The sequence below is a fragment of the Dermochelys coriacea genome, chromosome 6, assembly GCF_009764565.3.
Source record: "Dermochelys coriacea isolate rDerCor1 chromosome 6, rDerCor1.pri.v4, whole genome shotgun sequence".
NCBI classification, from domain to species: Eukaryota; Metazoa; Chordata; order Testudines; family Dermochelyidae; genus Dermochelys; species Dermochelys coriacea.
Window position 1 is genome coordinate 13,778,814 of NC_050073.1, and position 26,502 is coordinate 13,805,315.

General features: G+C 58.3%; 1 protein-coding gene across 2 annotated transcripts in view; it reads left to right on the top strand.

Annotated features, from left to right (window-relative positions):
- Nucleotides 1–25,798, top strand: part of B4GALNT4 (beta-1,4-N-acetyl-galactosaminyltransferase 4) — a 139,314-nt gene extending 113,516 nt beyond the window's left edge. For both annotated transcript variants that reach the window (XM_038406117.2, XM_038406118.2), the window contains exons 9-20: nt 2,365–2,431; nt 7,907–8,050; nt 8,681–8,790; nt 9,948–10,048; nt 10,805–10,887; nt 14,671–15,994; nt 16,458–16,765; nt 17,474–17,627; nt 19,434–19,506; nt 19,628–19,781; nt 22,755–22,881; nt 23,641–25,798. In XM_038406117.2, coding sequence (XP_038262045.1) covers nt 2,365–2,431; nt 7,907–8,050; nt 8,681–8,790; nt 9,948–10,048; nt 10,805–10,887; nt 14,671–15,994; nt 16,458–16,765; nt 17,474–17,627; nt 19,434–19,506; nt 19,628–19,781; nt 22,755–22,881; nt 23,641–23,755 — 2,760 coding nt within the window. In that variant the 3' untranslated portion in view covers nt 23,756–25,798. The remainder of the gene's footprint in view (nt 1–2,364; nt 2,432–7,906; nt 8,051–8,680; nt 8,791–9,947; nt 10,049–10,804; nt 10,888–14,670; nt 15,995–16,457; nt 16,766–17,473; nt 17,628–19,433; nt 19,507–19,627; nt 19,782–22,754; nt 22,882–23,640) is intronic.
- The last annotated feature ends 704 nt before the right edge of the window (nt 25,799–26,502 follow it).

The window sequence follows — 26,502 nt, forward strand, 5'->3', positions numbered from 1 at the left end:
TTGTGAGGGGTGCCCCAGCAATGACTCAGTGCTGTTGGTCTCAGATCCACCGCGCTCCTTAAAAAGCTGAGCAATGACACAAGAAACTAGCTCCATTCAGGTAGCACCTCCATGCAAACTATGGCTGGCAGGCCACATCCGGCCCACCAGCTGATTTCATCCGGCCCTCGAGCTCCCACTGGGGAGTGGGGTCGGGGACCGCTCAGTGTGCACATGCCACAGCTCCTGGAAGCAGAGACATGTCTCCCTCCAGCTCCTATGTTTAGGGACAGCCAGGGGGCTCCATGCATTGCTCTATCTGCAGGTGCAGATCCACCTGGCCATGCCTCCGTATAGGAGCCGGAGATGGGACATGCCGCTGCTTCCAGGAGCTGCTTGAGGTAAGCACCACCCAGAGGCTGTACCCCTGAGCCCCTCCCAACCCCCTGTTCCAGCCCTGATCCCCCTTCTGCCTTCCGAACCCCTCAATCCCAGCCCGGAGCACCCTTCTGCACCCCAAACTCCTCATCCCCAGCTCCACCCCAGAGCCTGCATCCCTGCCAGAACCCTCACCTCCTCCTGCACCCCAACCCCAATTTTGTGAGCATTCATGGCCCGCCATACAATTTCCATACCCAGAGTGGCCCTCAGGCCAAAAAGTTTGCCCACCCCTGCACTAATGTCTTGTGCTCCCCCTGCTGGTGCTGCGGCACAGTTCACCATCGTCGCACAGTTACGCTGACATCTGTAGCTCAAGGTCTGTTAATTAAAAAGTCCTGGTATCAACCCAGTTTGGGTTATCCATGCTTGGCAAACAGTAGAGGTTGGCAGGGGGCCCTGAGAAAAGTTGTTTTCTATTTTCTTGGGTAGTATTGCAAAAAATACCAAGAGGGAAAAGGCAATAATGAAGAGCTAACTCTCTGTGCTTGAGAAAACCATCCCCTCAAATAGGGTTGGGTGCTTATTTCAGGAGGGCGTCTAAAACTCTTTCTCCTCGAGATAAAATGTTCCTTGTCTCCTAGAGACTCTGAACAATCTCGTTTTGATCCCTCTCTGCAGAGCCTTGCTCCTTTCATGGAGGCCGTTCCAGCTCTGTGGGCCGCTGGAGGTGAAATATTATTAGCCTTTTTAAAGAGGCCCAATTCATCCCTTTCTGAACTGGAAAGGAGGTGAGCCATTCATGGCAAACACTCCCTTGCCCCCTCCCCTCCTTGCTCAGCTAGCTGGAGCTGCTGTGAAGTCCCTGGCAAAATCTGCAGGCTTGCACTCCTGAAGACACTTACACGGAATGTGAAAATAAGTTCACTTCACATGGGGCGCTGCCTCCTCTTTGGGTGTGAGATGGACCAGCCCAGCTCCCCTGAGGGGCAGAGAGGCCCACGCAAGGTGGGTCTCTCTGCTCAGCTGCCACTTAGCCTGGCTCGATTAGCAGCACGGGGAAGAGTATGTATGTTCTAGAGATGCACACGCACACAGTACAGTATATGGATTAAAACTGCCTTTGTCAGGCAACACAATAAGCGACTGATTGGCAAGCCTGTTCAGTCGGAACTGTGATCACAGAGGTGTCTCTGGCTTGCTGGGTTCTGCACATCTGAAATCCTGGTTCTGAGTCACAATCCCACAACGGGAGACCGCAATTTCCTAGTCACTAAAAACTGCCCTCATTTTCACCAGAGTCAATCCGGAGATGTTCCTGTTGGCTTCAGTCGGAGGCTCCTGCCATTGTGGTGTATAAGGGCTTCTCTAGACTACAGAGGCTAGCACTAATGCAACTGCATTGGTTTGGCTGCATTGGTGCAAAGCGCTAGTGCAGATGCACTGTGCTTGTGCAAAGCAGGGGTGTGTGCACAGATGCGTTGGTGAATTACCGTAAGTCCTACCTGTACAAGCCCAATCTTGGGGCAATGCATGTATGGCTACAGCAGTGCAAGCACCCCACCTGCCCCTGTACAGACAAGGCCAGCGCGCCAGTCTGGAGTCACTCTGGATTTACACTGGTATGTCCCAGGACACAATCTGAGTTCCAGGGCATCAGTGCTGCACAATCTGGCGCAGCCGCCTTGGAACGGCACCTCCCTGCTCCCCACATGGACAGGTCTGGGGCCTAGAGGCATGCTACCTGAGAGTGGCGACTTCCTGCTATCCAGAGATGGGAAGGATCAGATAGGCACGGGCAGCACGTTGCAGACTCGGCTCCCCTTGGACAGCCTCTTCTCCCTGACAATCCCTGGCAGCCAGGAGAGGAGACACAGAGGGAAGAAGCATTGAGCGGGCACCGGGGCAGCCTCTTGCTTCCTGCTTGTACACCAGACCCCTCTTCGGCAGGGGGGCCAGCATGACATCCCACAGCCCCAGCTCTGATTCTCCTTCTCTCTCTTTCAGTGGCGAGTGTTCCTTCCCAGCCTGAAGTTTGAGGTGATCGACTCCCCCTTCATCTCTCTCTACACAGGTGAAGCCATTCCCCAGCATGCTGCCCTCCCCCAGATCTGCTTATCCTTCCTCTGCTGGGCATTTGGGGGTAGCATGTGCCCAGAAGTGCGTGTGCCATGGGAACGACAGGCTGTGCGTGTAACAGGCGTGATCCCTCATCGAACCATGTACTCATGCATGTGTGCATGTGGGGGAGAGCACGTAGGAGTGGGAGCAATGGGATAGGGATGGCCGTGGGAGCACGTGAGATTGGGCGTGTGCATGTGGGTGTGCCGGCATAGGCCTGGCAGTGGGAGCACACGTGTACAGGTGTTAGTGTGTCTGTGCCCGCATGGCTGGGTACGGCTGCATGCACGCCAGAGCTTGGGAGCCGGTGGGAATTTTCTACACAAAATGGTTTTCTCGTCAACAAATGGCCTTTTTCCCAAAACTTCCCTCAAAAAATTGCCCCAAAAATGTTCTGTTTTCCATGATGCTTTCTGCAACGCTGGCATTTTGTCTAAATCATTGTAGGTGTAGAGTTGTGGGGTGGTTCAGGGCAGGCGTGGTGCTATGGGGTGGATCAGGGCTGGGGCAGTGGGGTGTGGCAGGCAGGCGTGGCGCTATGGGGTCGATCAGGGCTGGGGCAGTGGGGTGTGGCAGGGCAGGCATGGTGCTGTGGGGCAGATCAGGGCAGGTACACGAGGGTGTAATGGGGCAGGCACAGAGCTATGGGACAGATCAGGGCAGGGGGAGTGGGGTGTGGCAAGGCAGGCATGGGGCTATGGGGCGGATCAGGCTGATGCAGCGGGATGTGCTAGGGCAGAGTGGCACGTGTCTGGGGAGTGGCGTGTGGCCATGGTGAGATGGGAGCATGTGTCCGTATGTGCTTCCCACAGAGGGCTGAATTGGAAGGAATTCCAGCTGTCGGGACTTTTCCCCTCATCTTCCCCCAATGCTGCAGTGCAGCAAACTCTGCAGGCAACCCGGAGTTAGTGGCGCCCGGCTGGCTGGCTCTGTCACAGGACAGATGCCAGCACAGCGACAGTGTCCTGCAGTGCTGGCTCCAGCGCACCCCACCCTCCACTACAGAGAGCTGAGCCAGGAGCCACCTCCGTGGGCCAGCTGAAGAGCTGAGCTCAGGAAGGGAGGAGATGCAGTGCCTGCCCCACCCTCTGACACCAGCCGCCAGGTGGATTCCATTGGCAGCCATGGTGGGACCCCTACTGGGAGCAGTTTAGTCTCCCCTCCAGACTCACCCCCACCCTGGGGACGAGGAAAGTTTCTATTGCCAGGCAGCCATTGCTTCTCAGCCAGTCAGGATCTGTGCTCTCTTTCCCACTGCTGGTTCTCAGCAAGAGGGCCCTGTCCCTGGACAGGAAAGCCCATCCCAGAGCTCCTTGCCTGGGGAAAGGTGCCTTCCCTAGGGCTCCTGCCCTCACTTCTCCTGGCTTCCTAGGGAGACAAAGGGGAGCCAAGCAGCTCCTGGCCCAGGCCCTGGCCAGACCTAAAGAAGAGCTCGGTGTAGCTCGGAAGCGTCTCTCTCTCACCCACAGATGCTGGTCCAGTAAAAGCTATTACCTCCTCCGCCTTGTCTCTAATATTCTGGGACCGACATGGCTACAACAACACTGATGACCTGTCTTGTAAGCAGGGATGGACGGTGTGGAGTTTACTTAAATCTATAAATATTCTGCTCCCCCCACAACCCAGCCCGGCAGCAGGAGCCTCTTGATGAATAGCTCCTGGCCCAGCTCTCCTTACATAAGGGGCTGGTAATTAAGTGTCCCCTGGAAGGGGTTGGTAAGGCAGGAGGCACAGATACACCTAGGATTCATGTGGAGAAGAGGGATGGTGGAGCAATTGGGATATCGACACAGGTGCCGGCGAGACAGATGGTGCACGCATGTATTTCCTCCTGCACACTATCAGTCACCATGTGGGTGTCTCCTGCCCCCGTGCTCCCTCCCTCCCCCACAGTTTGGGACTGCAGCCAACCAGGGCTCAGAATGCAAGGTGGGAGAAGGGGGCAGAGTTGCGAAAGCGGGGGAGTTATCGAAGGGAAATGACTGATTGCAGAGTAGCAAACCAGCCCTTCCTCCCTGGGTATGAAGGCTAGGACAGTCTCCTAGTGCAACAAACAGGGTGCCACGGATCTACAGGTCCGGTGCTGTTGTACAGCCCTGGAACAGTCCCTTGTAAGACCCCTTCTTAGGGTCACATTCTTTCACTGGGGCAAGCCACTTGGCTTCAACGCCACCTGGGACCGATCTGCAGCGATCTGGGACACCTGCCGGAGACTTGCACCCCCAAAGGTAGCAATGCACCCCCAGCTTCCTTACTCTGGAGTGACTCTCAGCCAGCGCTGTAAAAGCAGCAGGGTTTCTTAGATGTCTGGAACACAGCATAGAAAGTCCTTTGTTAACCTGGAGAACAGAAAGTTACAGCCTAGCCCATCTGGGTCAGACCAGAGCCCTCTGACCCCTCCTTAGTCCCAGTCCAGAAGTGTCCCCTGCCACACTTAACAACCCACACTTAACAACCTCACCTGGCCCCTCCTCAGTCCTTTGTTCTCCAGCTGGTCACACCCAGCTGGGTTCCTAAGGAGGGTGGGCCATTCATAGTCTCTTGTAGCTAAGTGCCAAATGTCTGGATGATTGGAGTGGCCATTGTCTTCTGGGACTCTCCATGGGCATGGTGACCCAGGCAGCTAGGCGTCAGTCACGCCTGTATCTCTGGGTCTCTGCAAGAAGTAAACAACCCTTTCCCACCACCTAGTTAGCCAAGCCCTACATAGGGAAAACTGGGGCCCACGCACTAGTCATCCAAAATATTCTGAAAAATCCCCACTCCAGCACACAGGGCTCAGCTTGTCTGCAGCGTTTTCACTGCAGCTCTGACCTCGCATTACCTAGGGCACCCTGGCTCTTTCTGGCTCCTGTAGTTAAATGCGTGGCAGGCAGGTGTACTCGCCCCCGGCCATACGGCACAGCAGAAGTTTACACCTCTGTCATGTGGCTGGGGTCCAGATCCACTGACCGCAGGAGCTGCGGGGCCATTTGTGCCGATAAAATATGGACGCCTCAGGCCAGTCCAGTCAGTAACAGACACGCTCCACCGGAGAAAGCAGGGTCACCTGCCGCAGCCACTCCTGGGGGAGCTGAGATGCCTATCAGTCTCTTGGAACTAAGAGCAGCCAGTCAGGCCTATACCAGATTCCTCCCACTGACAAGGAGGGGCAAAATCCCTGCTAGCGTGCATCGAGGCATCATCCTATGGTACAGTTTCTGTGACATACCCCAGTGGTGCCTAGCACTCACTGGCAGACAGCCTCAGCGGGTATTTCAACACCGGTCGCAAGTGAACAGCATCTGCACTCAGTGGGGGACGTCACTGTGGGATCTGTTTGCCTCTCAGATGAACAAGAAGTTCAACATGTATTATTCCAGAGCCACACAAAACCAGGACTCCTGGGGCAGTGCCCTCCTACTGACCTGGATGAGCCTTCCCTTCCATCCCACTACTCCCCCAGGGTCTAGGGAAGATTTGTCATGACAAAGCATGAGTCATCCTCTTTGCAACCAATTGGCCCAGACAGTTTTGCTTTCTGGACTTCCTACAAAAGTCAACCCATCAGTATTCAGCCCTTCCTGGCTGCTAACTCAGGAGAACGGCAGGATCAGACATGCCAGCCCGAACTCTCTTCTCCTCACCATTTGGATGGTTATCAGACCTACAATATTCATGTTCACAGGCCATTTAAACTATTCTTAATCACAGCAGGGAAGAGTGTACCAGAAAATGTTACCTAGCCAAATGGAGATGTTTCTGTACCTGGGTGCAACGGAATCAGCTATCAGAGGCAGCAGGTAGTCCTGCTATGTCCTCTCAAGACATTGAGTTTTTCTGTAACCTCGCTGCAGATCCACCTAGCAGCAATCAGTGCATTCCATCCTCCAGTAGATGGCTACTCTGTTCTTACTCACCCAGTAACAACCAGGTCCCTAAAGGGTCGGCCTGGGACCTTCCCACTGGTAGGGGAGCCAACGCTTCAGTGGGACCTCAGTCTCTTACTTTCAATGCTTACGAAGCCACCTTTGGAACTGTTGGCCACGTGCTCAATGACCCACCTGTCTCTGAAGGTCGCCATGACATTGGCCAGGAGAGTGGGTGAGCTGGGGCCCCTCATGGCTGACCCTCCATATGCTAATATTCGTCAAGAGAAGGTATCCCTTCACCTCCATCTGAAATTCATCCTGGAGATAATTTCCGAGTTCCACATAAGCCAATTGATTCACTTACCAGTATTCTTCCTGAACCTCCAAGGAGAGGAGACTCCGCCCCCTCCATGTCAGGCGAGCACGGGCATACTACCCGCAAAGAATGACTCCTGTTAGAAAATCAGCTAGACTATCTGTCGCTCTAGCAGAGTGAGCCTGGGGACAAATGATGCCTGCTAAGAGACTCTCTATGTGGATTTCTGCCTGTATCCTCCTTTGCTATCAGGTGGCACATCTCCCTCCCCCGCAGACAAGGCGAGGGCCCGGTCCACTAGAGATCAGTAGCATCTCCTCAAGAAGCGCCTATGCTGGACATTTGTAAGGTGGCCAGCAGGAGTGTTATGCCTGGGGCCTACCCTGTGGAATTGCATTGCTCCAGACATCTCGACCGCCTGCAGGAAAGAGTGCGAGACGGCAGAGGCCCGGGTGACGCCGCCAGTGGAAGCCTCTGGACCAAGGGGCAGGGTTGGGGCGGGGGGATGGAGTGGGGTTTGAGGGACAGTGCTAAAACTGCAGGTCAGGTGGGATTAGCATGGGGCATAGTTTGGGGCCGGTGGGATCAGGATGGGATGGGATGGAGTTTGAGGATCAATGCTAAAGCTGCAGATCAGGGGGGGACCGGGATGGGGTGGGGCAGGGTGGGGGGATTGGGATGGCTTCAAGGTGAAGGGATCGGGATGGGTTGGGGTTTGAGGATCGGTGCTAAAGCTGCAGGTCGGAGGGGATGGGGTGGGGTTCCGGGCAGGGGGATCGGGATGCGGTGAGGTTCGGGGCGGGGATATCGGGATGGGGTGAGTTCGAGGTGAAGGGATCGGGATGGGGTGGGGTGAGAGGATCAGTGCTAAAGCTGCAGGTCGGAGGGGATCAGGATGGGGCGGGGGATTGGGGTGGGGTCAGGGCAGGGGTGTGTGGCAGGGTTTAGGGTGCGGGGGATGCGGTTTGAGGGCAGCGATAAAGCTGCAGATCATGGGGGATTGGCATGAGGCCTATCTAGTTTGGGGTTGAGGGATTAGGGTGGGGTGAGGAGGTTTGGGGTTGGTGCTAAAGCTGTGGTTAGGGTGGGTTCATATGGAACATCTCTGTCTGGCCCCGTCACCCAGGAGTGGACTTGGGATCATTAGGTGCTCTCACCCCCAGAGCATGACCAGCTGGCCTGGAACCCCTGGGCCTGGCTCGTTGGGAGCTGAGTCAAGGTCCGGGGTCACTGTGGTCTTTTTCCTTGTTCTCCCCTTCAGACGAGTCCCCTCTGAAGATGAACCACGTGGCTCACATCCCCCAGTCCCTTGCCAGCCACGCCGGGAGCTACCTGTGGGAGGCACAGAGGGACGAGCGTGGGGCCGACATGCTCAAACCTGACCCCAGAGACACATTCTTCCTCAGTAAGTGGGGCAGGGGAGTGTGAGGAGATCGGGACAGGAGGGGGCAGGGATTTAAGCTGGGAGAGGGACTGTTGGTCTATGCAGAGAAGGCGAGGAAATGAGGCTGGATAGGATCAGGTACCCAGGGACCCCCTGTGCCCCTCCAGCTCCATGCCCTGGTGAGGAGCCACTCAAAGACCTGGGATGGGCTATACAGGATGGGATGGGCTATAGGGGCTGGTGTGGGCTATAGGGGTTAGTCTGGGCTGGCCTGTAGGGGCTTGACTGGGTGGTCTCCCAGGTTGTGTTGGGCTATAGGGGATAGGATGGGCAGTTGCCCAGACTGTGATGGGCTATAGGGGATAGTCTGGGCTGGGCTATAAAGGTTAGGCCGGGCTGGGCGGTTGCCCAGGTTGGGTTGGACTATAGGGGATGGGATGGGTGGTTGCCCAGGCTGCAATGGGCTATAGGGGATAGTCTGGGCTGGGCTGGCCTATAGGAGTTGGGCTGGTCTATAGGGGACAGTGTGGGTGGGGTCAGTTGTCCAGGTTGGGCTGGGCTCTAGAGGGCCATGTGGGTTTTCTCTGCATATGGGGGTGGCTGAGGGCCCCCCACGTGACACAGACGAAGCCCTGACTTCCTCTCACCCAGCTCCCCAGATCGAGGCGTCCCGCGTGGAGAATGTGCTGGTGCCCTGTGCCTATAGCCCCACCTACGTGGTGAAGGACTTCCCTATCGCCCGCTATCAGGGCCTGCAGTTCGTAAGTGTACAGCTCAGCCATGTCTCCGCTCCCCTTCCTGCCCCTCGCCCTGTGGGGGTCACCGGGAGACCCATGTGTCTGTGCCCCCAGGACGGGCTGCAGGGCCTGCCCGAGGCAGTGGAAAACCTCCCATTGGTTCTGGGGCTCTGGACCAGGCCCATGGACACAACTCCTCCGGCCTTCGCCACTCAGCCCTGACTAAGGCAGCCGTGGCCAGGCACAGGTTGGCAGAGTTGCAGAACAGGGGGTCGGGGGTGCATGGTGCAGCCATGTCACGAGGGCCCCTGCGGCCCTGTTCTGTATCGTGCCGGCTCTGCAGTCACTATAGGCTCCCAGTGCTCTGCTGTGGTGTGGGAGGCTCTCTGCGCCAGCAGAGCGCTCCATGGGGAGCACCCCTCCCTCAGCTCGCCCACTGACCGGCTGTGACTCGACCCCTGGCGCCCCTTGCCGTCTGGTCGCCGTCTCCTCACCCACGCAGCATCTGATGGGCTTGCTCTGCTGCCAAGGCGGCTGGTAGAAAAGGGGTCTTTGCTCTCTCTCTGTTGAATCTGTCGGTGCTTCTGGGGACTGAAAGGAGATAGGCTGATACACAGGGGAGGGCACCGTCCAATAGGGTCCCTTTATAAAGACCTCTTTACGGCCCTCCAGCCCTGCCCATTAAGTCCCCCATCTCTCACCTGTTCCAGAGGTGCCAGGCCCCTGCCAGTCCTCCCAATGCACGCACCAGCTGGCTCCAGGTGCCTGCCACTCCTCTGAGGCAGAGCCAATCCAGGCCCTGTTCCTGTCTGGCACAGGTGGCTGCAGTGCCGGGGAGCCATGACACCAACCCTGAAATGGGCCCTTTCCTTCCAGTCCCCTCCCCTGCCCCAAGCTGGCTCTAGGACCCCTCAGTGGAGCCGGCTGAGTGCTGGCCTGTCAGACGCCATGGAGGCGGCTCAGGCCATGGGCTGATGAGCATCAGGCTTCTCTGCCAGGAGACGCCACAGTCCAAGGAGCTTGCGCCAACGGCCTTGCGTCCTCAGAGCCCTCACCAGGCGCGCCCACGCCTGGACCCCTCCCTCTCTCCTGCCACCCCCGGGGGACGCTGGTCATGCACGTACCTCGCCAGGCCCCTGGAGTGCACACTCTCTCGGTGATTCCTCTGCTCGGTTCCCCAGGTCTACCTCTCGTTCGTGTACCCCAACGACTTCACCCGCCTCACCCACATGGAGACGGAGAACAAGTGCTTCTACAGAGAGTCCCCCCTCTACCTGGAGAAGTGAGTGGGGGGGTGGGCAGGGAGGTTCAGCGGGGGCCCTCTGCTGGCACTGCTGCTAAGGACAGAGAGAGCTCCTGGGCATAGGGCTTCTTAGTGCCAGGGCAGGGACAGCCCCATAGAATCTCTGTCCCCAGCCCAGGTGCTGGCAGGGAGGAACCACACACTGAGCCTTGGCCCTGCTCTGCCAGGGGCCCGGTCAGGGTGCTGCGGGGGCCTGGGCCTTCCCACAGGGTGGTTGAGACACGGACCCCGTTTCTTAGGGAACCAGACTGTACCCACCAAGCCCATTCCTCAGGCTCTGCATCCCGTGCCAGGCCCCTTTCCAGCCAGAAGCCTTCCCGCCCCGTGAGCCAGCTCGGGAAATGCCAGACCAGGGGCAGATGCCCACTTTTCATCAGCTCTGCCCCTCCCTCCCCCGCATCCCCACTGGGTGCCTCGCCAGGAGCAGGGAAGCATGTTTCCTCTACCTACCTAGTCACAGCGAGAGACTGAGAGGAGAAATGTGGGGGCCACCCAGTGTCTGAGCAGCCCATCGCTCTGGGCTCGCAGCGGTGGGTGGGCAGATCAGGCCTCACCCCCGAGCCCCAGAGTAAAACGAGTCTGGGGATCTCAGCTCTGGTCCTGCCAGGTGAGACGATATGGAGCTAAAGAGGTGACCTGGTTTGGTTTGGTTTGCCAGAGGCTGGGCCGGTGTCAGTGCAGCTGTGTGCGCATGTCTCAGCGACGTTGTCCTTTGCTTCTTTCCCCGCCCCCCAGGTTTGGCTTCTACAAGTACATGAAGATGGATGAGGAAGAGGAGGATCCTCGCCGGAGAGCCTTTCTCTTCCTGAACTCGGACAGTAAGCAGCCCTCGCACGCCCAGCCAACGCCGCTTGCTCCGGTGCAGGGGTTCCGCCATGCTAGTCTGTCCTGCCACCCGCTAGCAGGGATGGTGCTTCACGGCCTGGTGCGCCCAGGCTCTGGTGCTTCAGCGCTGGAGCCCTGGTTGCTGAATTTGGCACTAGATGGGTGGTGGGGAGGAAGTTGCTAAGTCAGGCAGGACGCGGGAGGATCACAACACTGAAAGGAAGGAGTGAGCCCACTTAGACAGTCAGTGTCCCTGGGGCAAGTCCGTGTGGGAATGGAGACTTCCTGCCTCTCTCCCAGCAATTCTGGACACTGGTGACTGAATCTGTGTTCCCATTTACTGATTGCCACGCCACTGAATCCCCTCGGATTCACGGCTTCGGCTTGCCAGCCTCCAAGTGCAGCTTACCCTGTACGCTAGGGCAAGGATTCCGGCCCCCTGCCGCCTCGTGGCGCTCGGACCTACGCCCCTTGCAGGATTCCCTCACCCTGCTCTCTCCAGGCGCTTGGACTTGCTCCCCCAACGCACCAGTGGCAGGATTCCCCCTCCCTGCTGCCTCGGGGCATTCGGACCTGCGCCCCCAACACACGCCTGGCAGGATTCCTCCCCCCTCGGGGCTCTCAGACCTGTGCCCTCAACACACCCCTAGCAGCATTCCCCCTCCCTGCCCCCTCGGGGCGCTCAGACTTGCACCTCTGAGCATGATCACGTTGCGGCTGACTTTCCCATCATGCTCCTTGAGCTGGCGGTGAACCCCTATGTAGAGCTGTTTCCATCAGTCCACTGGAATCAATCAGTGCAGCTGGAAAAAAGGGTTTCCTGCACATGCCTCTGGGTCTCCTCCCCTTGGCTGCACCAAGGGCCTTTCGCTCGGTCTCAGCGGCCTGGCTGGGCTGGTATTGGGTTCCCATCTCATTGTGGGGGAAGTTGCGCTGGCAGCGCCACGCCGATCTCCACCCATGAATGCGCACAATCCCTCCTGAGCTGTGCTGTGTGTTCCATAGAGCTCTCCCTCGTCTCACCCACACATGCGTCCTCGGCATCCAGAAGGGAAAATCAGCACCAGGCCAAAGCTAATTTCTGCTGAGACTTAATTGCTTTAAAACAGCATCAGTCATTTCTTTCCCCTCCAAGTCCCTTTGTGAGTGCAGGGTGTTAATCAGAGTAGCTCAGAGCTTCGCTGCCCCTTTGACCTGGAGCACTGGCTTCTCCAAGTGAGTTCACTGAAGAATTCCGTGGCTGGGAGCAGCATGAATTCTCCTGTCCAACTTTCAGTGGGCTGTGCCGAGGTAGGATTTATAGCCAGGGGTGCCAGGGCCCTCCCACTCACCTGCCTCATGAGCAGCAATCGACCATGAGCTCTCCCCAAGGAGGAACTGCTCCTGTTCTGAATGAAGGCAGGACGGTCTGAGAAATGGGCACAGGGTTGGATGGGAGGGAGGATGTCATCCAACTTCTGCCGCCCATTTGCTGTCTGCTTTTGGGCCAGTCATTGCACCTTTCAGGCTCAGTTTGCCTACTGTAAAATGGAGATAATAATCCGTATCCCCGGGGCTGTTGTAAGGGCTAATTTGTTCATGTCTGTAGAACTCTTTGGGTGTGTTCACATGACAGCGAGTCTCCAAGCCCGACTCTACAGACTTTACCACTGCAACACTAAAAATAGCAGGGTAGATGTTCAGGCTTGGACTGGAGCCCAGGCTCTGATGCCCGGAGAGAGGGATGGGTTTCAGAGCCCGAGCCGGGATATCTACACAGCAGTTTGTAGCACCACACGGGGGCCTTGCAAGCCCAAGGTTGTAGACCCAGGCTCTGAGACTCGCTGCTGGGGTTTTTTGCTGTGTAGACAGTCCTGGCCTCAAAGGGGGTGTCTCTATTGTAGGGCTGAACAGTGCCCAACACAGTGGGTCCCTGATCTCAACTGCAGTGTCTAGCTGCTACCATCATGCAAATCATAAATGAGCATCATAAAAACCTTGGGTGGTGGTAGTAGCATTGTGTTATCGAAGCTGGGGATGGAAAGGCAAATCCAGCCGTCATGCAAGCACATGCTGTGTAGATCATAGTGGGTCTTCCGCCAGGGATGAATTCGGTCCCGCATGCTTGTCTTAACCATGTAATCGCTGGTGTAAATCAATACCTGTGAATTGCATAGTTTTATCCTTTGCTTTGTTCTGCTTTGAGTGTATTGTCCCCCTGTTGCTGTTTGATGCCTTTGTTTGTCTGTCCAACTTGGAGAAAATGAACCCCCGAGGCACCTGTGCACCTCGCGCTCCCCATTTATAGCACGTCGCTAATAGACTCGTCGACTTTAATGTCAGAAGGGACCATCCTGATCGTCTAGTCTGATCTCCTGCAGAGCGCAGGCCACGGAACCTCACCCACCCACTCCTGCGATAGCCCCTAGCTGAGATCCAGAAGTCCTCAAATCTTGATTTAAAGCTTTCAAGTTACTGACAATCCACCATTTACTCTAGTTCAAACCAGCAAGTGACCCGTGCCTCAGGCTGCAGAGGAAGGTTAAACCCTGCTCCCCGTGTTTCTGCCAATCTGACCTGAGGGAAAATTCCTTCCTGACCCCAAATATGGCGATCAGTTAGACCCAGAGCATGTGAGACCCACCAGCCAGACACCTGGGAAAGAATTCCCTGTGGTAACTCAGAGCCCTCCCCATCTAACCTATCACGTGTGCCCATGGGGGGCGCGAAGGCTAGTTCATTAGCATGTGGAAACGTCTTTCAGATCGTCTGCTGGAAAGACTGAAACACCATTGCAGTTATTTAGTGCAGTAGCGAAAAATCAAGACTCTCTCCCTTGGTGATGGGGTTGAAACAAGGGAACGGAGCCAACAGATCAGAGTTGCTGCCAGTCAATCCAAGAACCAGAGATTGATACCGCTGACAAATGGACACAGTATTAGTTGTTGTTATGATTTATTACTTGTCTTAGGGGAGGCCCCACCTACGTTCAGGGTGTGCTGGGTGCCGTCAGTACACCTAGCGAGACAGTCCCTGCCCCAGTGAACTTACTGTAAGCAGACCAATCAAGAGTCCAATCCCATATTCCTGGCCGATTTGGACATCCGAGGTTCACTTCTGTGGCCAATAAAACATACCTGAGTAATGCCAACAAATGAATAACACCTTGCTCTTCTCTAGCCCTGTTCAGCAGGAGATCTCAAAGTGCTTCCCGTTCTGTAATGTTTTCATCTCTGTGCAACGGGGCAGTGCTATTGTTGAGGAACGGAGGCTAAGTAACGTGCCCACGGTCACGCCAGGAGTCTGTGCTGGAGCAGGGAATTGCACGCGGGCCTCCCAAGCTCGAGGATAGCGCTGCAGCCACTGGAATGTCCTTCCTTGCTGTCCCAAGAAGGGGCCGGATCCTGAGCTCCTTTGTCAGCCGTCTGAAGCCCAGGGACTGCAGGGCTTGGTGGAACGTGAGATCACAGTCCCGCCTGTGCGGGTAGCTAGGCAGTCACCCCCTTCCCCCTGATCATGTTCTTGCAGAGCCCCCACAGCAACCTGATTGTTGGACACTGGCTGCCAGGATAAGTGCCTCCCTGCACGGGCTCCACCTTTTAAGATGCAGTAATAATTTGTCTGCTTCGGTAGCTGGGTGGGGTTTGATGGCCTGCGATGCGCATTGGCTCAGACTAGAGGGCCTGGTGGTCCCTTTTGTCCTGAAATGCTCTGGCTGTGACCCACTGCTGGGGGTTATTACACTGCAGGGATCTCGTGTGTTTTGCTGGCCTACCCAAGGTGTGTTTGCTTTGCAGATTTCCTGGAAGAGGAGGAGGAAGGAGCAGATAGTCCTGAGCCCACAGACCCGCCTCCTGACGCCAAGGAGAAGAGCCCCAGGGGGCCGAGCCCACCCCAAGGCACTGGGACCAAAGGCAAAGAGATCCCTCTCGCTGCAAGACATTACGGGGGCGACATAGACTACTACACTTTCCACCACCAGGAACAGCCAGTTCGTGATGAGGGTGCTGCGCCAGGGCAGCCACAAACCCAGGACGTACACAACTGGGCCAGCCACAGCTCTGTGGCCACAGCCAGGGATTCCCAGGGCTATGAGAACACTCCCCCTTTACGAGAGCAGGCCCTGGTACGGGGGCGCTCCCTCAGCTGGGCGCTCAAGGAGCTGGAACAAGCGAACGCCGGGGAGGAAGATGAGCTGGGGCTGCTGGCACTGTCAAAGAGGGGCAGTGTCCTAAACCACCAACCCCACCTCTCCATGCCCATCTTTGGGGGCAAAGCGAAGCCACAGGGCCCAAGCAGGCTCCTGGTGCCCATGGAGGAGAAGAAGGCTAAGAAGGAGGCCAAGAAGCCCCATGAGAAGGTGTATGTGACCCGGCTGCAGCCTGGCAAGCGCAAGACCCCAGTGCAGGAGGCCACCTTCCCCAGTGTCTTCCTCTACCCTAAGCCACTCAGGAGGGTGCACCTGAACTCGAGGGCCCCCCAGAGGCACTCCGCCCCCTCCACCAAGCTCCGCACCGTCCCCGGCCACAGGGTGCCCTGGCTCCCAGGCAACGGCTCCAGGGAGACGTATTCCCCCTCCAAGAGGAAGAGCCCCAGGGCCAGCAGCAGGAAGTGGGAGCAGCTGTACAGGCACGAGGACCCCGAGGCTGTGGGCGAGTGGAGGACATGGCCCAGCATACAGCCGCCACCAGCCGAGGGGCTGTTCGGCAAGGAGGCCCTGGAGGTCCCCACCGCCACCCCAGTCAGGACTGCGGCAGCGGCTGCCCTGGATTACAACTCCTCGGAGGCAGCCCTGTCAGCCGGGGTGCGGGTGACACCCTTCCTGAGGATGTCGGAGGTGACGGCGTCGCAGCAGGAGGGCCCGGGCAAGGCCATGGAGGAGGAGGTGGAGGAGGAGCTGTCGGACTACAGCTACGAGAACTCGGAGCTGCAGCCGAGCTGGCTGGAGGACTCCATCAACTGGCAGAGGACGTTCAGTGTCAGCTCGGTGGACTTTGAGCTCCTGCGCTCCGACTGGAATGACCTGCACTGTAACGTCTCGGGCAACCTGCAGCTGAGCGAGAGCGAGGTGGTGGACGTGGTGGCCCAGTACATGGAGAAACTCAACGAGAAGAATCGGGGGTAGGGAGAGAAATCAGGGTCGGGGGGGGGGTCCTGCACTTCTGCAGGGCATGCCACATGGAGCTAGACCCAGGGCTGCCACCAGGGCCAAGACGACCAGTGGGGCTAAGCTCTGCCCAGTCTTGCCCCAGCCTGGGCAGGCAAGAGAGCAGGATGGTCTCCCTGGTCATCCAGCCCTGACTACACACACTCTACTCCCTCAATAGGTCCTCAGCCCTGCACCTCCTGGGGAGAGGGGGCACGCAGCCACGAGCTTCCCCACCCTGCTCTCCCACACCACAGAGCCTCCCCTCTGGGAGGTGGGGGTGATCTCCTGGCCTGGATGACACCCCCTACTGGAAGGGTGGGAGCGGGACTGCCTGTTGTCCTTCAGCTAGCCAGGCTATGGAGGGGTCTCTGGTGTGGGGTGGGGGCCTGGGCCTCGCCTGGGAAGGTGACAGCATGGGCGTTGCCCTTCCCCCAGGATCTACACCCTGCTGCGCATAGTCAACGTGGAGAAGCGGCGAGACACAGCACGGGGGAACCGCTACCTGCTGGAGCTGGAGCTGCTGGAGCGGGGCCAGAGGACCGTGCGGCTCTCGGAGTACATCTACGTCCTGCTGCACCAGGGCAGGCTGGACGACAGCACCAAGGCCAACCCCGAGGGGCCCGTGCCCCTGGCCACAGAGCCCCAGCCCAGCCCCTGGAGCCTGCTCTACGGGAAGCCCATCCTGTGCCAACCCCTGCGGCTCAGCTGGAGGCAGGACGTCATGGTGCACTTCGTGGTACCAGGTGAGGGAAAGGGGTGTTATCTGCACCCTCCTCCCAGGGACCAAAGGTCCCCCCCAAGCTTCCATCTGCACCAGGACCTCTGGGGTCATTCAGAGCATTAGATGGGCCCAAAGCCCAGGCCCCAGTGGGTGGCGGTTGGCTGCGTGGAGCACACAGGCTGTGGTGGCTCATGGGGTCATCTGGGAGGCCTGGTCTCCTTGTGCACACAGGCCACATCTGCTCCTCCAGGGCTGCCCAGCAGCAGAGACTCAGGCCTCGTCTATGCTAGGAAATTAGGTCAATATAATGACACCACTCGGGGGGACAAAAACCCAGCCCCCAAGCAACCCAATTAAATCCACCTGGTACTTGGTGTGGGGGGGAGGCGGTGGTCTGGCTCTTGGCCCTGGGAATGGGGAGTGGATCCCTGGGGTCCGGCTGGGGAGTCTGGTTCTTGGCCCTGGGGGCAGGGAGTCGATCCCTGGAGGGTGACTGGGGGTCTAGCTCTTTACCATGGGGATGGAGAGTGGATCCCTGGGGAGTGGCTGGGGGTCTGGCTCTCAGCCCAGGGGATGGGGAGTAGATCCCTGGGAGGGTGGGTCTGGCTCTCAGCCCTGGGGCGGGGCATGGATCCCTGAGGAAGGGGTGGGGGGTCTAGCTCTCAGTCCCGAGGTGGGGCGTGGATCCCTGAGGAAGGGCTGACCCGGGGGGTGTCTGCTTGTGTGGCAGTGAAGAACCAGGCGCGCTGGGTTCAGCAGTTCATCGCGGACATGGCCGGCCTCTACTGGGACACCAAGGATGCCAACTTCAATGTCATCCTGGTGGACTTTGAGAGTGAGGACATGGATGTGGAGAAGGCGCTGCAGGAAGCCCGGCTGCCTCGGTAACGGAGCAGGGAGCCCCAGAGCCCATCCTTGCCGCTGTCCCTCCCCACCAGTGCCAAGCCCAGCACCTTCTCCTTGCCGCACCCCCAGCCCGACAGGAATGGGAGCCTGGGCCCAAAGTGCCCCCCACCACTCCTGGCCTCATCTGTGGCAGACACACACAGCAAAGTCCTCCAGCAGCTGGGCAAGAGAGTCCCAGGCAGCACGGAGGTGACGTCTCTCCTCCCTCCCAGAGTCCTTGGACGGCCCGAGGAGCTGAGCACAGAGCAGCAGCTTTGTTCCTGGTTTCCCTGGCACTTGTGGAAGCCTGAGGCCCAGACTCTGTGTGTGGAACCGCACCCCATGGTGCGGCAAAGCTGTTCCAGCAGCACGCCTGCTCTGGGGGGCTATCGCCGAGTGCCCTCCTCGCAATGAGCCTTCTTGTTCCACCCAGCCAACTGGGTCTGGTCTCTAGCATCCCTGGCCTTGGCTGTGAGGCTGCTGCTCACGCTCTCTCACTCACACACACACTCTCACTCTCTCTCTCTCACTCACTCTCTCTCACTGCTGCTGTTATTTGTGTCGCAGGGGTGACCAGAGGCCCCCCTGAAGATCAGGGTCACATTCTGTCGGGGGGCAGGGATAGCTCAGTGATTTGACCATTGGTCTGCTGAACCCAGGGTTGTGAGTTCAATCCTTGAGGGGGCCGTATAGGGATCTGGGGCAAAAATTGGGGATTGGTCCTGCTTTGAGCAGGGGGTTGGACTAGATGATTGCCTGAGGTCCCTTCCAACCCTGATATTCTGTGATTCTAGGTGCCATCCAAACAGGCAGATAGACACCGTCCCTGCCCCAGTGAGTCTGCAGGCTGGCTGCTTGCGGCTGTACTCATCTATAATGTCACACCTGACTCCAACCCCACTGCCCTCCCTTCTCCTATGCCTTTAGCCCCCAGCATATTGCCATCCGCAGACCTGGCACAGCAATCTGGCTTTTTTTCTGGAGACAGCATCCCATAGGTGGAGTGTGTCCCCTGCTGACTGGCACTGAGATGAGCCATGACCGTGATTACCCAAAGGACGTGGGAGGGAACACCCCTGAACCTCTCTGGGTGTTGAGGGTCTGGTTGATCCGGGGGGATCTGCCCCGCTGACTGATACTGCGTCAGTGCGCAGCAGATGCTGCAGGTGATCTCGGAGCCAGGCAGGCTGCAAAGGGGCTAGCTGCTGTCCCCAAAACCAGCTTGCTCAGCGGGCAAGTGGGGCCTTCGTGCTGGGTGGAGGAAGAGAGCCGTGTAGCTGCTAATAGTCTGTGCACAGAACCCCCTGGCTGCCCTGCCTGGCTCCCCACATCCCCCAGCCCATCTCTGGGCAGCAGTGCTCCCTGTGCTTTCCCTCTTTGGAAAGCCCCTGCTACACGAGTGTCCCCAGCAGTGGTCGGGGTTGTGAGCCCACCTGACTAGAGTGTAACACAGCGCCCCAAGGTGGGGGATGACACGGGGAGGGGGTTAACCCGGGACCTTTTGATCTAAAAGCAAGAGCCTTTGCTCCCTGAGCTAAAGAACCACAAGGCTGTAATGGACACTCAACCATGGGCTACCCACTAGAGGGGGACAGAGAGTCACACTATGTCAGCCTGCGAAAGGCTTCCTGGAGCTCAGCTGGGTTCCCTTGGCTCAGTGGCCCCTGGTACCCTCCAGATAATTCCCCACATGGAGACTCCCCGCGGTCGCTTGGCCCGGCAGTGCCCACTGAGCTCTGTCCCGACACAGCCCCCAGCTCGGCTCTCCTCTCCCTGCTGCCGCTGACTGTCCGCGTTGTTCTCAGGTACCAGTACTTGAAGCGCGCGGGGAACTTCGAGCGCTCGGCGGGGCTGCAGGCTGGGGTGGACTTCATCGAGGTGAGAGACGGCGGGAGGGCTCTGGCTCTCCAGAGCCGCTGTCCTTGTCCTGTCCTGCCCCCAGGGGCTTGCCGTGGGCTGTGCCACCTGGTCACGGCCTCTCCGCGCTTGGTTCCCTCAGGATGGGCGCAGCATCGTGTTCCTGTGCGACCTGCACATCCACTTCCCCCTCAACATCCTGGACAGCATCCGCAAGCACTGTGTGGAGGGCAAGCTGGCCTATGCACCCATCGTCATGAGGCTGGGCTGCGGGAGCTCTCCGCGGGACCCCAACGGTAACGCGCCCCGCGCACGGGTGCTCTCGCAGCGGGAAACACACTGGGCTTTTGAATGTAGGGAGCCAGCGCCCCAGGAAGGGAGCCGCTGATGGACTGAGGCAGCTAGCGGTGCAGGCAGCGTGGCAGGGCTCCTGACGCAGCCACTCTGTCCTGTGCTCCTGAAACCTATTATCTGAGCAGCCTGCTGCTACCTAAAGTCTGTTCCAGGTCCAGGCCGGTTGCTTTAAGGAGCCGGGCTACGCTGGTGTTAGGAACTCAGCATCTTCCCTGCTCCTCCTTAAACCTGCACGTCCTTCCCCTCTGTGATTACTGCTGCATCCCAAGGCTGGGGGCGGGGGCATGAGCAGGAATAATAATGCTGGGTGCTTCTTAAGGGAGGATGGCGGACTACTCCTGGAGCATTAACTAAGCCTCACACAGCCCCTGCAGGGAGACTGTAGTGTCTCCCCTTCCAGTTACGGGGAGTGATCTGCTCAAGGCCTTTCAACGAGGCAGGAATTGAACCCAGGAGTCCTGACTCCTGCTGTAAATCCACCCAGCCCTGCCTCTTTAACTGACTCCGACCTCCCCAGCACTGGATTGTGCAGTCGCCCAATGAATGTGGAGGGGGGAGGCTGCTGGTTTGTTCAGATGCAGCTTTCACCAGTAGGATTTGCTGTTGCTTTTCCCCTTGTCCACTGTGTAGCTTAATCCAGCATGTTGTGTTGTGAGAGGCACATAGAGGCTGGGCAGCACTGTGACGGGGCACCCTCCACCCCCATCGTCTTTGCTCTCACACAGTCAGTTCAAGACCTTCCCTTCGGAGAGACCATCATGTCATTTATTTACAGAGCCTCCCCTCACCACCTTCTACATCCTCATGCAGCCGTACTGTGTACAGAGCCAGTCTTCCCAGGGGTGGGGGTGGGAAAAGGTTTACCCACTCAGAGAGTTCCCTTTGTCAGACCCAGCTTGCCTTGCTCTGCCTTGCCTTGCCCTGCCCTGCCTTCCTGGGCTCTTTTATCCACTCTCCTTGTTAATGGGCAAATTAGCTCGTTACCTGCTGGGTCCCAATCTGATCTGGTAATCAGCAACTCCTCTTCTCACTCAGGCTGTCCCCAGGAGTCTAACTGGTTAAACAGTGACCAGAGTGCTCTGCCAGAACTCTGCCACAAGGACTAATAATCTTTGTCTTATCTGGATCTTTGTCTTTTATCAGCACTGGATCCCCTTAGATCTCACCATCCTCTCCAGAGGAAGGGATCAGCTCTCCTTTGACAGATGGGGAAACTGAGGCACACCAGGGTGTGGTGATTTGCTTTGGGGATCATAGCCGTGCCACTTGCTGGCTTTCAGGGCATAGTTCTAGCGTGCTAGCACGTTCCGATGCTGGAATTATTTATTTAGGCTCCGCTTCAGCAAGACCCCAGTGCAGGAGCTTTAAGGACCCGAGTGCTTACGGATATCAGTTGCACTATTCATGTGTTTAGTTAGGCCCGTGCATCAGCCCCGTGCTGACTGGGGGCCACAGTGTTGTGCTTTTAAATGGAGGTTGAAGCCTCTCACGGAACAGAAAAATGAATCCCGGTCCCAAAGAGCTCAGAGTCAAGAGCCTCTGTTTGACTTCAGACTGTCTGCAAATCAGGCCCCTTTAAAGTGTCTCCCATTGGGCACCCCAAGTTACTAGCCCCTTCTGAAATTCCTGGCCTAAATGCACAAGCAGGCCCAGCCCGGGCACTGGGCATGGTCACTCGTGCACAGAGACTCTCCGATCGGAGGTGTTCTTAGCGGCGATCTGGGGGAGACAGCGGGGCTGGGAGTATGTTGTTGGAGGGGAGCTGTTCCTGAGCAAAGGGGGCACCTTGGTGGGAGCCGTGGAGTGAGCAGAGGAGACAACAGGGACAGTCTGGAGAGGGGTTGGGGCTGAGCGCAGGGGGGGGATGAGCGGGGAGAGGAATGGAAGCAACGCTGGGCAGATAAGAAGCTGCCTTGACCGGACTGCGGGGTGGGGGATTGAGAAGCCTGCAGGATGGAAGGCAGCCTGTGTGTGCAGGGAGCCTGGCACTGGATCCCAACGTAGGGAGCAGCGGGTCAGCTGACAAGCAGGCTGGAGCCACACAGCAGCCCTGCCCGCGCACAAGTTTTGTCAGCCTATTTTGCCGATACGTTCCCAGGGAGCTGCCTAGGGGGCAGGGCTCGTCACCAGTAAAAATCCCAGCTCCTTGAGGTCTACCTGTCTCCTTCCCGCGCGGTGCTGACCACCCCAGCTGCTCAGGGTCTGACTGGCGGTGGTTTCCTCCGGAGCCTCCCCTGGGAAGCTAGCTGGAGCAGCGCTCTCCCTCCTCTGTCCCCGCAGCACGCCTGCCCCTGCACGCTGGCTGGGAACTGGTGGGCTAGTTTGGTCCCATGCCATACGTTTGGCTGAGTGTGAGACGGCTCCTTTAAACTGGATCCCTCTGGCTTTCGGCGGCTGCACTCTCAGGCGAGTTGCCCGCACTGGGAGAGGGCCGGCTGGGTGTTTAGTGCATGGCCAGCTTAGCCTTTCTCCTTCCACGGGGGTTGCATGCATGTAGCAGTGCCAGGCTGGATCCGATCCGCGGCCCATCCATGTCAGCGTCCTGCCTCTGACAGGGCTCAGCACCTGCTGCTTCAGAGGAAGGTGCAGCAGCCCTGGAGTGAGCAGTTAGCCGAATGCCAGTACCCGCGGACTCAGGAGCTCGTGTGCAAGGATGGGGCTGCCGCCCAACTTTTGAGGAGACCGGTTCCCTCTATGGGGCCGGGATTGGAGGCCTCTTTGTGCTTGCGTGCTGCTGTTGGTTTCCAGCAGAGGGCAGCGTGGCTTCAAAGGATGGCAGAGCCCAGAGGAATCTCAGTGCAACTGCCTGGCTGGGCTCTGGAGCAGCCCCGCTCCTTGCCCTGCCTTCCCCTCTTGCAGGGAGCCCCCTTCCCACCTGAGACTTAGCGAGTCAGCTCTCTTCCCTCCTTCCTCAGGCTACTGGGAGGTGAATGGGTTCGGCCTCTTTGGGATCTACAAGTCGGACTTTGACCGCGTCGGGGGCATGAACACGGAGGAGTTCCGAGACCGCTGGGGCGGGGAGGACTGGGAGCTGCTGGACAGGTACGGCTGGTGGGGCCTCCCGCCCAGTGCCTCTTCCCTGCCAGGGGGAGCTGCATGCTGGCTGGGCATGGAGACTGGCCTAATGCCCTCCAGACACTTGGCTGATTCGGGGACTTGGGAGAGAAGATGCTGAGGGGGCGGGGGGATTGACCCCTCCGAGGCCCTATGACTCTGAGGGGCTTTTTGGTGATACCACACAATGGAGAGGGGCTGCAGGGTGTTTCTTGTGCCTCGGTATAGAGCTTGGCATGGGCAGCCAGGAGCAGCAGGCGCACTAGCAGGAGAGACGGGACTTGTGTGGAACAAATCTGCTTGAAACATCTCCAGTACATTTTTCCTTTAAAGGGGGGGGAAATGGATTTGTGCTCTCCCCTTTTTTCCCTCCATGCTGACATATAAATTACTCCGACAGTGGTGGGGAGGGCACTGCGGCTGGAGACTTTGGAAAGGCCAAGTTGGGGCGTCCCTGGCTTTGTCAGAGGACTCCTTAGAGGTCTCAGAGATGGACATTGGGCTGAGGGGGGAGCGCTGAGTGTATCAAAGAGAACTTTCCTCCGACGTGTTCCTGAGGTTTGAGCTCAATGGGTGTTAGCAAACAGCCCCAAGGCCGTGCGCTTGTGAGGCTGAATGAAAGCCTCTTCCTCTCTCGGAATCAGGTTTCATGTGCCTTTGAGGAAGGGGGGAAAAAACCCAGAGGCTTTGCTGTGGCTATGCCCTCTTCACCTCTCTCCTAAGCTTTGTCTCCCTCTCCTTGCGCAGGGTGCTGCAGAGCGGGCTGGAGGTGGAACGCTTGCGCCTCAGGAACTTTTACCATTACTACCACTCCAAACGTGGCATGTGGAACTCCCGCAGCAAGAAGGCACCCAAGGACTAGGACCTCGGCCTGCTGCCAGCCACGCCCAAGGCTCCTCTGCATGCCGGGGCGGGAGGAGGCTATTCAGCAAAGCCAGCTGCCTTGGCTCTGCCACCTGGAGCCCGCACAGTCGTGGGAGTCGTCTCCAAGCCGCTGGTGGTGCCTCTAGACACCGCGCTGGAGCGAGAGGCCCTCGGAGCTGGGGATTTCTCCAGAGCTCTCTAAACAAACCACGGTTACTTTGGGAGGAGGGGGGCGGGGGGAGATTGTGATTTTTCTTAAGGCTTCTAATTTCTTAGTGAGAAACCAGTTTATTAACTCATTAGGACTGAGGGTCAGGGATCCTGTCAGAGGGAGGGAGCCAACCAGCCCCTCAGGGAGCGGGACAGTAAAACAAGGCCTGGAGCAAACCATACCGTTCAGCTGCAGTGCTGGGGCGGGAGGGGAGGAGGCAGCAGCCCCAGTCCGGCTGCCCTGGGAACTGACCCAGGATCCAGCCCCTGGAGAGGAGATGGAGACGGTGCTTATCAGCCTGGCAGCCAGGTTTCCCTCCTGGGCCAGGCTTCCTGGGGCCAGCCCTGGTAAGCAACACTGGGGAGGTGCCCAGGTTCACAGGGCCACACTTTGCTGTGCCTGTACCACTGCTGCACCCCTTGTGGGCAGCATGAATCGCAGCGAGCTTCCATGCACCCCTCTTTGGTGTGGCCGGGAGAGGCAGAGCTCCCTGTTCCGTAGCAGGGCCGGGTCGCAAATACACGGCACGTACTGTCCATGCAGGGCTCCCTAGGGAGACGGGAACCTCGCTGGGTACTGGAGGACGTGCCTCCGCAGTGGCTCGTTGGACGAACATACTGCTTTGGCAGGCGAGGGGCGGATCAGTGAGCTGGGCCTTGCAGCTCGCCAGCCCCATGCCCTGTCGCACTTGGAAGGGGAGGAGTGAGCGATGGGGTTAGTATGATGCCGGTGCCTCATGGCTTGCTGCCCCGTAACCTTCAGAGGCGGGTGCTGTGCCCTATGGGCCCCAAGCTCTCCGGTCAGTAAATCCCCCGGCCTCAGATCTGCAGTCAGCACACAGGTGGGATGTGACAACCCAGGCGGCTCCTGAAGCCGTTGGTGAGGCGGGCCCGAGGCAGAGCCAGGCGGAGCGGCTGATCCAGGCTCACTGTGCCCAGCTGCCCAGCAGTTGGGAGCTGTCCCATCCCATCGCTCAACAGGCATCTCCTCATGAATCCGGCTGGGAGGGGTGTCCTCAGCACACCCCCAGGGGCAGTGTGGGGGATGAGCTACAAACCCCCCTCTGTCCCCTTCTTGTTCATCCACGTCCAAAGGGCTCATGTCCCACAGCTCAGCCCTTCTCGAGCACAGTGAGATGCTGCGGTGCCTGGAGGTGAACCAGACAGCAGCTCAGGCTCGGGGCACTGCTTCCTGGGCCTGGCAGCGCTTGCGGGGGGGAGGGAATGGGCTGGTAAATGCGGGTGCCCCGGAGAGATTCTTTGCCAAGCCATCCACTGCCTTCAACCTCCCTCCCTCCTGCTCCAGGTCCCTGCTGGTGCAGCGTGAACCCCGTTGCTGCTGGCCCCTCCGCGGGGGGAAGGGAGGAGGGGACGGGTGGCGGGGAGCCCTGCTATGGGCGAAGGAGGTGGGGGGCGGGGGAAGGACACAGGGATGAAGTGCAGCCCCCGAGAGGCTGAACACTCTGCTGCTTGGTGAACCTGAACAAAGGCTAATGTCCCAATCCCAGCCCCGGTGTGGGGCTGTGGGGAGCAGCCAGCTGCCCAGCACAGGCTCCCGGTTGTGGCAGGGTGGGGCTGGCCGGGTGACGCCTGCAGGAGGCTCACGTGTTGTTGACATTCCTGGTGCAGCCCCTGGGGAGGGCTGGTCTCGCTGCCCCGGGGGCTGAGACGTCCCCCTTGGGGAGGGCCCAAGGCAGGAATCGGAGCAGGGAGGGCGAGCAATGTTTCCAAGCTAATTTCTGTGAAATTATGAGGTAGGAAGCTGTTTTCAGGAGGTTATGTCTGTTTTGTTTTTTATTATTAAAAAATAAAAGGAATGTCTTGGTTGGGATTTCCCCTCCGTCTCTGCTTCCTTCCTTTGCAAACGGACCAGGGGGCGGCAGCCACTCTCCCCAGCTTGTCGCAGCCAGCCATAGTGCAAATACCAGCATGCGTAACCTGCGGCGTGGGCAGTTAGCAGGGCTTGAAGCCTGGACCTTAAACGCCCAGCAGCAGGACTCTGTGTGCTGATCTAACAGGAGAAGCCCTGGCACCGGCAGCAGTAGCAGGCAGTTGTCCTCAGCCATGTCACAAGACGGTACACAATTTACAGCCGTGTGACCGCAAGCCAGAAACCAGAGGCAGCCATGGCCCGCAGGTCCAGGGATCTCTGTGTGATTTCTCAGGCGCTGGGCAGCCATTGAGAACATGGTGCTGAGCTATGGTGCAGCAGATAGTTTGCACTCCGACACCAGGGGGCTGGGCGCATTGCAAACACTGCTCCATTGGACTGGCTGGCTAGAATGTAGTGTTGCTATTTGTAGGGCTAGACAGAATGTGGTGTTCTCATTTGTATTAGAGTAGCCCAATCGTTTTCAATCTTTTTTCATGTGTGGACCCCTCAAAACTTTTGAATGGAGGTGCAGACCCCTTTGGAAACCTTGCACATAATCTGAAGCTCCGTCCCGGGATCCACAGACCACAGGTTGAAAACCACTGGAGTAGCGTGAGAAGCCCCATCAAGATCTGGGGCCCCTGTGGGCCGGGCGCAGCGTG